Source organism: Eurytemora carolleeae, unplaced genomic scaffold (assembly GCF_000591075.1).
Source record: "Eurytemora carolleeae unplaced genomic scaffold, Eaff_2.0 scaffold1544, whole genome shotgun sequence".
In the NCBI taxonomy this organism is placed as follows: domain Eukaryota; kingdom Metazoa; phylum Arthropoda; class Copepoda; order Calanoida; family Temoridae; genus Eurytemora; species Eurytemora carolleeae.
Genome location: NW_019397502.1, coordinates 56,810 through 67,378, shown reverse-complemented (window position 1 = coordinate 67,378; position 10,569 = coordinate 56,810). Strand labels below are relative to the sequence as shown.

General features: G+C 32.0%; 1 protein-coding gene and 1 long non-coding RNA gene across 2 annotated transcripts in view; one reads left to right on the top strand and one right to left on the bottom strand.

Moving 5' to 3' along the window:
• Nucleotides 1-3,869: 3,869 nt before the first annotated feature.
• On the top strand, nucleotides 3,870-6,090 carry LOC111714619 (uncharacterized). The gene is made up of 3 exons (XR_002768019.1): nucleotides 3,870-4,085; nucleotides 5,548-5,586; nucleotides 5,924-6,090. It is a non-coding gene; the product is annotated as an uncharacterized LOC111714619 (long non-coding RNA).
• A 1,488-nt stretch (nucleotides 6,091-7,578) lies between these two features.
• Nucleotides 7,579-10,569, bottom strand: part of LOC111714618 (prenylated Rab acceptor protein 1) — a gene marked incomplete in the record, with an annotated part of 5,237 nt that continues 2,246 nt past the window's right edge. Inside the window, 4 exon segments of the mRNA XM_023489765.1 lie at nucleotides 7,579-7,806; nucleotides 8,582-8,655; nucleotides 9,212-9,313; nucleotides 9,858-9,974. Of these exon segments, the coding sequence (XP_023345533.1) occupies nucleotides 7,771-7,806; nucleotides 8,582-8,655; nucleotides 9,212-9,313; nucleotides 9,858-9,974 (329 nt within the window).

The window sequence follows — 10,569 nt, the reverse complement described above, 5'->3', positions numbered from 1 at the left end:
GAGCTGAAAACTTTAGAATGGGATATCCTTAATCCCGATCTGTTGACTTATCTGGAGATTAAATTCATGAGGAAAACAAGCCATATTTAATCTGGAGATTAAGAAAAAGAGTGGATTAAGCATTAATCCTGATATCCACCATTCTAAAGTTTTCAGCTCGGAAAATATAAATATAGTATGGCAAAGTGTACAGTTTACAGAATGGATTTTGGGAATTTTTCTGTCAAAACCCGGACATTGCTGGAAATGGGTGAGTAAAAGTGTGCCCCTTCTTAACATTTATTTGAATGTAAATAATCAAAGTTCCGGTTCTATCTATTTTGCAACCCCCAGTTTTCCAGGGAGGGGCACTTCCTCCATATTTTAAAGGAGGGGCAATTCTGACAAATTGATTTTTAAATCCTTGCAAGTCACATATTTTGAGAGCTCTGCCTGATACAAAATAAACTACGCAAAATTCAATTATAACTTAAAGATATCAATGAGTTTTAGCGCAAAGTCGACGTTCAAAATCATGAATTTCAAAATTCTATAGTAAACTAATTAGTTGTTTAGGAACAGGTTGAGAAAATAAAAATGAATTTTATCATCGAAAATGAGCAATCTTATTCAATCATTAGTTTCTATAATCTCTTATTATTCACAAAGATTTTCTGGAATTTTTATTTAAAAAAAAAAAACATTTGAAGAATTTGTAGAAATCTGCGAATAAATTCATAGAAAATAAGAAATTCAATATAATGATGAAAACGAAATAATTGATTCTAGCATTGATTTATTGACAAATTTCTTTTGAGAAATATGTTCCTAAACATATAATTAATTTACCGTAGTTTTTTTTTACATTTTTTGTCGTCGTTATTTAATAATTAAAAAAAAACGATTCTCAAAATTCCTCTTNAATGTTACCCATCTGGTAGAATTCGAAGTAGGGTCGAGAGGTTATCATGTGTCTACAACCTAGGTTGTGTTTCTAACGCAATAAAGTGCTCAAGTACATTTATACACACCTGCATTTTATTCCAAGGAATTACAGAAAATATTTTCCAGCAAGTATAAATACGTTTATGCAAAACTAGGAGCAAAATTGAAAGTACTTTTTGAATTTGATGTTTATATTAGTAATCAGCAGACAGATGTCCGATTCACAGCAGTACACTAGCAACTTTTACCTGAGTAACAATTAGGAAGATATATCGTAGGTTTTCCATCTTGAAAATGTTACCTGAGTAACAATTAGGAAGATATATCGTAGGTTATATCTTGAAAATGTTATCTGAGTAACAATTAGGAAGATATATCGTCGGTTATGTATTGAAAATGTTACCCAAGTAACAATTATGAAGATATATAGTAGGTTTTGTATCTTGAAAATGTTGTCTGAGTAACAATTAGGAAGATATATCGTCAGTTTTATAACTTGAAAATGTTATCTGAGTAACAATTAGGAAGATATATCGTCGGTTTTCTATCTTGAAAATGTTACCTGAGTAACAATTAGGAAGATATATCGTCGGTTTTCTATCTTGAAAATGTTACCTGAGTAACAATTAGGAAGATATATCGTCGGTTTTCTATCTTGAAAATGTTATCTGAGTAACAATAAGGAAGATATATCGTCAGTTTTGTATCTTGAAAATGTTACCTGAGTAACAATTAGGAAGATATATCCTCGGTTTATATATATTCTATCTTGAAAATGTTTGATGCACACAGTTGCCTTTACTTTCTCTGAAGCGTACGTCATATGTGAGTCACTCTTCCAGATAAAAAATTATTGAAAATAATCAATTATCAGCTAGGAAAATAAGGATTTATCATTTATCTATGAGCAGGTAAAGATACCCTACTGAAATGGACATGCCACTCATCAATGGAGACAGGAGGGATCATTGAAATCACGTTTTCGGTCCTTAAAAAAGAAAAAAATTCTAATGATTAGTAATAAAAAATAATAAGTAAACAAATATTATTTCAGATTGGAAAATTATTAAAATCAAAAAACAAATTAATATAAAAAAAGACTTTTTTACTTATTAATAAAACTTGATTTATACAAGTTTTTATTTTTCTATATTTTGTTAAAAATGGTGTAATAATATTGCACAAGTTTACATGGCAAGAACTTAAGGATTTCGATATATCACGGTACATTCCAGTTTATGGCATGTACCGGGCCGAATTTTAACTAGCCTGGGCAAGCATGGTACAACACAAATACAGACATGAGGCAAAACGGGACTGTACGCCAAATGAATGATCCCCTTCTAGTAAAATTAATTTGATATTATTTATAAAATGATTTAGATTTATTCAGAGTTTTAAATTAAATTTCTAATTTATTTTGGGATGTTTAACCGACGATATTAAAAAATATTTTTTTTCTGTATATTGCAGAAAAGAATGATTTATATAGAAAAAGAATACTTTGGTAATGACAACTTAGATCTATTTGTATTTCTTCAGTTTGATGCACTAAGAACTCTGTATCTGTATCATGACGAAAAGTCCTATTGCGATTTTTGGCGCACTTCCTTTAATCTAGTTTTAGTATCTCATTTCAAAGTTTCTTATACGGTTATATGGTGAGACAATACTAATACTAAACAAGCTGGGTTTACAGAGTTTACACCCCCGCTACTACTAACTTCTAAATATTAGGTTTTACACAAGAAATTTAACATTTTACAAGGAAAGGAAAGGAGGCAGGAATCCCTCATTTCGCACGGAAATGACAGAATAAATATGAAATTGAGTTTCTTTGCAAGTTCTATGAGTTTGTTGGAGCATATTATAGAGATAAACTGGTAATATAATGAGTTATATTGTACTAGACTATTCAATAAAATAAAGAGATATGGTTTTACTGTAGGTTTNGGATGAAGAGAAGGAAGAAAGGATGAAGATAAGGGAGAATGGAGGAGGAGAAGGGTGAATGGATGAGGAGAATGAAGAATGGATAAGGAGAAGGGAGAATGGATGAGGAGAATGAAGAAAGGATGAGGTGTAGGGAGAATGGATGAAGAGAAGGGAAAATGGATGAGGAGAAGAAATAATGAATGAGGAGAATGAAGAATGAATGAGGCGAAGGAAGAATGGATGAAGAGAATGAAGAATGGATGAGGAGAAGGGAGAATGGATCAGGAGAAGATAGAAAGGATGAAGAGAAGGGAGAATGGATGAGGAGAAGAAATAATGAATGAGGAGAATGAAGAATGGATGAGGCGAAGGAAGAATGGATGAAGAGAAGGGAGAATGAAGGGAGAGAATGGATGAGGAGAATGAGGAATGCATGAGGAGAAGGGAGAATGGATGAGGAGAAGGGAGAAAGGTGAGGAGAAGGGAGAATGAATGAGGAGAAGTGAAAAAATTAAGATAGTGACTTTGCTAAGAAAGCTTTATAAGTTAACAGTTGTATAAAACTCTGAATGTAAGAAAAAAGATTGAGTCAGTTCCTTTAATCGTCTCTAAAGGCAACCCAGTATAAAAAATATACAGGATTACCACTTTAAGATAAGACCTTACAGACGACTGTGCGGAATTTGTCTGTTTCCTTATATTTATGATTCGAACTGCAACTGTAAACTGGAATTTATTTAAACAATTATTAAATAGATCATTAAAAAAGTTACATTTTTAGGGCGGAAGACATAATTTCGATCGTCATATTTCAAGAGTTTAGGATTTAGTCTAATTCTTTGTGAAAAACCCTGTATTTATAGAATAAATATATATATATATAAATATATATATAGACACACACACATATATACATATATATACTATCCATCTGCAAAGTTTACCTTGAAACACCGTTAGTTTTCTGTGTGTAAAGAGCGAATGTATTTTCACCAATATATAAACTACAGATCATACAACTAGAACGTTTTAATCTTTTAATAATAAGTGAAAATTATCTGAAAGGCTAGGTCGTGCCGGGTAAATTCAGACGAGTCAGCTGTCGGAATGCACAGCCCGATGTCCACAACGAAAACTGTTTGCAATATCAAATATTAAGTTTAATAAGAAAATGAAACTATCAAGCTTGTTGATTATTTTACTGCTTCTACTACAACACAATAAAGGTGAGGCGGTCGAATTACAAAAGGCACTAATTGACAGGCACTTCCAATTAAAAGGGGGTATCCCTGATTCCCAATGGTACCCAGTAATCCTTTGACTGATCAACGATGACAGACTTTTTTATTTAAATCTAACCAGATACGGCTGTAATTGTTGAATACTTTATTTGCAGCTGTTTTATACAGGGTGTCCCACATCAAATTAGACCGCGTCAATGGGTCTAAATTACGATTTGGGGGACAAATCAGAAAATTTAAGAATGAATAATTTTGAAACATTTAATAAGGCTAATAGAAAAAAATGTTGCAGAAAATGCTAGGTTTTGTGAGTATTATGTGCGTATTTTGGCGTTGAAGATTGGATATAATCTAATATGATATGGGACGCTCTGTATTTAAAGAATATTAATTTTTTATATTAATATTAGTTCTTAGAAGGAAATAAATATAAATAACCAAGTTGGACACATTTTAACCCATCCAACTTTGGAGACATTATTATAATAATGATTATAACAATTTCTCAATCGTTTCTGAAGCTATAAAAGTGCAAGTCCCTTTTGTAGAATGATTTCAAAAATAAAAACATGGTTACAGGGTGTCCCACGCAATATGACGACTTGAACGTCATTTTTGATCTTTGAATTTAATTGTAACATTCAGTCGTCAACCTACTTCAACATGTATGATTCTTGAAACAATAACAGCAAAATTCTCTTAGTCCTGCCATTTCCAAAATGTGGTCTGCCTTTTTTGTGCTGTGAATATTACCGGAGATATTAAGAATTTCATTCAGATTTCAATTTGGTTAAATAAAACCAAAAGTGTCTAAATCTGAACAAAATCTTTCATATCTTGGGTTTTATTAAATGCACAAAAAGGGCAGAGCACATTTTGAAAATACCCGGACTAGGGGTATTTTGTGATTATTATCTCTAGAATTTTACTTCTGAAATTAGGTTGATAAAAAATGCAGAAAATTAAATTAAAAATCAAAGACGACGTTCAAGTCGTCTTGCTACTGTCATGCTTCGTGGGACACCCTGTCAATAATTCTTACTTGAGTTGACAAAGCTTTAAAAGGTGCCGCTGTGAATTGAAAAGGTCCTTCTATTCATGGAGGGTCACTTAATCCCGCAGATTCAAAAACTATCAAATTTAACCTCAGCTGGGAACTTTTGAATGGTGGATATCGGGATTAATGCTTGATCCCCTATTTTTCTTAATCTCCAGATTAAATAAGGCTGGTTCTCCTCTTGTTGTTAATCTCCAGATTAATTAAACGATCGGGATTACGGATATTCCATTCTAAAGTTTTTAGCTCTGAAGATATAATTTTAAAAAATAATTCAAACCATGGTTACAAATTACAATTTATACAATCCTAGTAGTGACAATTCAAAATTTAAAAAAAGACGACGACAATCTATTCTCCTTTTTCATGATGACCACTGTATTGTTCTAGGTGCTCTGATGGTTGAACCTAATGAAGGCTTTTCATCAGGTTTTAGATTTCTTTCAAATCAATTATTAATCAGATCAAATAAAGTTAAAATCAATTAATAATCATATCAAATTAAGTTAAATTCAATTATTAATCAGATCAAATTAAGTTAAAATCGATTATTAATCAAATCAAATTAAGTTAAAATCGATTATTAATCAAATCTAATTAAGTTAAAATCAATTATTAATCACATCAAATTAAGTTATTATTAATGATTTTGTTGGAGACAAAAACTAAGTTGACACTTATGACGTCAGAATACAGCTGTACTAAGAGTACACAAATTCTACGTTGCCGTCTATTGTACTAGAATCTATTTGGATTATAATTTCAGGTCGGAGTTCTAAAAAGGGTTCTCTATGCCCTCCTGGCAGTACGTTTTCCACTTTCGGGTTCGCAGCGTTCATCCTCATATCAATCCAGACTGTTATCAATATAGGGACACAAACATCTTTTAACAAACATACTCTTAGCATTCTCATTGCAGTACAAAAGTAACAATTTAACAGTGGAATAATTGTGGCAGTATAGTACAGTGAAACCCTAAAGAACGAATACATTGAAAGAATTCATCAAATGTCGAATTCTTCACTTTCTGATAATGGAATGTTGGAGATATTTAGTTTTTTAATTAAATGATTATAGGGAACTCTTTAAAACTGTTCCCGCATATTCATGGCTATTTATTTATTTTCGCAAATACTGAAATTTACGTAATATGGTATAAAACTCATTGAAAAAATTCTTCCGATGTATTTGTTATTAAGGGTTTCACTGTAAGAACTTTACAAATGCAATAAATGGTGCTTTGAACATTTTCAGAGAAAAGTTGTATAAGTCACGAATTTGAATAAACCTAGCTTTTCTACTTAAGAGAAAGAATGAAGACGACAACAATTTTACTGATTTCTAAATCTTTTACTTCCTGTTTAGCACATTTCTTATTCCTGTCGTCTCTTTTTTATGCTTCCACATCTATTTTCTTTAGTTCTTTTTATTTCATATATGCTACATCTGAACCCTATCTGAACTGATTACTCGCCTCAAACTCTAATGTTATCATCCCTACAACGTTTTTAAAATTGCGCATCCAAAAAATGCCAAATGTTGACACTGTCAAAATTAAAACCTGGAACGATCTAAAAGCAATCGAGCAATAACGGTCGTTTAAGATCAAATATTAAACAATCTCTCTTATTGATTAAATATATAATTTGTTTGATGTTTCAGTCAACGCAACTAACAACAACAACAACAATAACAACAACAACAACAACGACAATAACAACAATGAAAACAATGTAAACTTAAATACAAACAATGTAATGAATTAAGAAAATCAATAAATATATATTTTTAAATATTATTCAAAGTGCATCAAAAAATATATAAACAAAGTGAGATTCGTTGATAAAAGTAAACAAAAAGTTGAAAGGGACTGTAAACTTAATTTGAGGGGACCTTTGACTATTCGATTGGTATGCTCAATAGGTACTTTAAACCTATTCGATATATCCTTGTATTTCAATATAAAAAACGATGACGTTATATTGCGATTTCTCAGGTGACATGCAAATTTATACAGCAAAAAAAGGCAATGGCCAAAATCAAACATTTTGCAAGATATATTCCTCATTGTTACTCAGACAAAGGTTTAAAGGCTGAGTAGGAAATGCCACTTTAAGTGGAAAGTCCCATGAAACTGTCTACAGTCTTTTTAAGTAGAAAGTCTCATGAAACTGTCTACAGTCCCTTTAAGTGGAAAGTCTCATGAAACTGTCTACTGTCCCTTTAAGTGGAAAGTCTCAGGAAACTGTCTACAGTCCCTTTAAGTGGAAAATGAAAATGAATCAAAATCTTAAATAAGGAATACCAGTGTGATAGGTTGAATATAATATAAAAAATCTGCTTCAAATCGGACGACAAGTTTTTTAACCAATCAAAGTTCCTTAATCTGGGTTAAAAATACAATGATTAAAGAATCAGATGTCTAACCAAACAAATTTAATTTGTGAAATTGACCAATCAGGGGCAATTAAATCGATCCAAATCTTAAGAGATTAATCTACAATACAACCAATCAGAGTAGGTAACTATTGCTTCACGTAGTCTCTTATTGCAGAGGTGTACAGCGTACACTGTACAGTGAACATACAGCGTACTCTGTTCAGGATCCAAGAGTTAGACTTCTTCAACAATTGTTCCAGTCAGGGGCTCCTACATTTTACATTATTAAAATTAATTTTATTAAAAACTTAATTGTTTTGTTTTTACAGATTTACATTCTACTTTGTCATTTTTTACAAGACAACTTTTATCAATCATAAAATTATCTTGTTTTTGAAGTTACAAATTTAAAAAAAAAATGGTTCTTGAAAAAAGACTAACAAAATTCAATGATTCATATTTATGTGAGTTTGTAAGAACAGTCTGTATGTCTATCAGAATAGTCTGTTTGTCTATCAGATCAGTCTGAAATCTGTATGTCTATCAGAACAATCTGCAAGTCTTTAAGAACAGTCTGTATGTCTATCAGAACAGTCTGTATGTCTCTCAGAACAGTTTATATGTCTATCAGAACAATCTGAATGTCTATCAGAACAGCCTGTATGTCTATCAAAACAATCTGTATGTCTATCAAAACAATCTGTATGTCTATCAAAACAGTCTGTATGTCTATCAAAACAGTCTGTATGTCTATCAAAACAGAGTTTACGCCTACTAGAACAGTCTGTAAGCCGATAAAAAACAGTCTGTATGTCTATCAAAACAGTCTGTAAGTCTATCAGTACAGCCTGACCATCTATCAGAACAGCCTGTATGTCTATTAGAACAGTCTGTTTGTTTATCAGAACCGTCTGAATATCTATCAGAACAGCATGTTTGTCTATCAGAGCAGTCTGTATTTCTATCAAGACAGTCTATATGTTTATCAGAACAGTTTGTTTGTCTATAAGAGCATCCTTTATGTCTATCAAAACCGTGTTTAAACCTGGTCTTCTGGAACATCAAGAGCATCGTAGTTGTAGAATCCAGCATGAAGGGATATACAGAACAAAGAAGCCCCTAGTATAATTATAGTGCTAATCAGTAAGACCCGGAATTAATTTACAATTAATCAGACGACTGTTTGCAATCGAAATTTACAAATATGATTGATGAAGCGATATCCAAACATAGCCAACATCCTGCCATTTCCAAAATGTAGTCTTCCTATTCTGAGCATTTAAAAATGCCAGAGATACATATGTAAAATCGTCTGATTAACTGTCAATTAATTCTGGGTCTTTCTGGTAATGATTGTAGTATTAGTATTAGTGCAAATCAAGGACATTTTTCTTAAAAAGCATCACCCACTAAAAAATCATACTTTTTCCAATAGGTAGAACTTGAAATTTTGTTGAAATGAATGAAATCTTTAAGGTAAAAAAAAATAAAAAAAATAAAATTTTATAAACTTCTTTCATACAGGGTTATCAGGAAAAAAAGATACGTTTAAGGGAATGTAGAGTGAGACGTAATTTCAAGTGACCCACTAATGACATCGTCTAAGTATTTAAAAGAATAAATAAATTACAATCCCATTGAGGTAAAAAAAAATATTGCGGCATCCAACGCTTACCTAGAACCCAGAAGACGACCCCTCCAGCGCCTGCTATTAGAAGCAGAGGAATACTGCAGAGAAGAACTAATCCGTACTGGCCCGCCAGAGATATCTCATGTCCTGTACAATATAGTTCATTGAGTACACAATATACAGTACAGTACACATGGACAAAGATGTGTTGTCTTTTCAGACGACAATCACCCCCTGCAGATCAGATAAGAGCAAGACGTGCTTGTACATTGTACAATGAACAGAGATTTCATTCAAGTCTACATTTATTATTCAATGGTGTCTTAAAACCTTTCAGCTAACATTTCATTTATTTATGATTGATTCTTTTTAAAGGAACTATAAGCAATAAGCATAATATCAAGTGACCCTATATGCAAAGATAATAATTTTCTTAAAAGCTTTGTCCGATTAAGTATGAATTAGAGTTCTATGTTTTTGTTACTGTTTATTTTCATTTCGGTTACTCTGAGAAAGTAAAATTTCGAGTTAGCAAAACGTTGGTAGCTTCCACACTTATGTAGCATTAAGGTTTCCAGGGTACCGTTGTAAATCGGTTATCACCATCTTTGCATAGAGGGTCACTTGAACAAAAACAGGGAAAACATTAAATTCTGAACTGAATAAAATAATAAACTAAAATAAAGGAAACCTGCAACAGTTATCTTCTGTTCTTGATTCTTTACTGAGATAAAATAGCAGGCCCCACCAGCTGCAGCCATCACAACAAGGAGCAGAGGAGATGTCACCAGGCAGTACACCCATAATACTAGATAGATAGATAGAGGTTACCAGGCAGTACACCCTTAGTACTAGATAGATAGATAGATAGAGGTTAACAGACAGTACACCCATAGTACTAGATAGATAGATAGATAGAGGTTACCAGGCAGTACACCCATAGTACTATATAGATAGATAGATAGAGGTTAACAGACAGTACACCCATAGTACTAGATAGATAGATAGATAGAGGTACCCAGGCAGTACACCCATAGTATTAGATCTGATATTCAGACAAATAAAAAAAATTGAAATCCTACGGTTAAGAAACATTCTTAAAACACTTCATGACTACAAGAATTTAGTTGAAAAAATATTTAATTAATACACTAAACAAAACTATTTAAGAATACGACTAAACAAGAATAAAAGAATACAGTATGATGAAAAATAAAATTACACCAAACAAGACTACAAAAATACAAGTAAACAATATTAAATACACTTACACAAGAATACAAAAGCAGTTAAAGGGAGTGTTCGCGAAAAATGAAAGGGGGTATAGGCTTAATGCGATAAAAAAGCGCTTTTGAACGCTACTAATCTTACTTCTATCTGTTGCGTCTATAAGGAGAAAATTG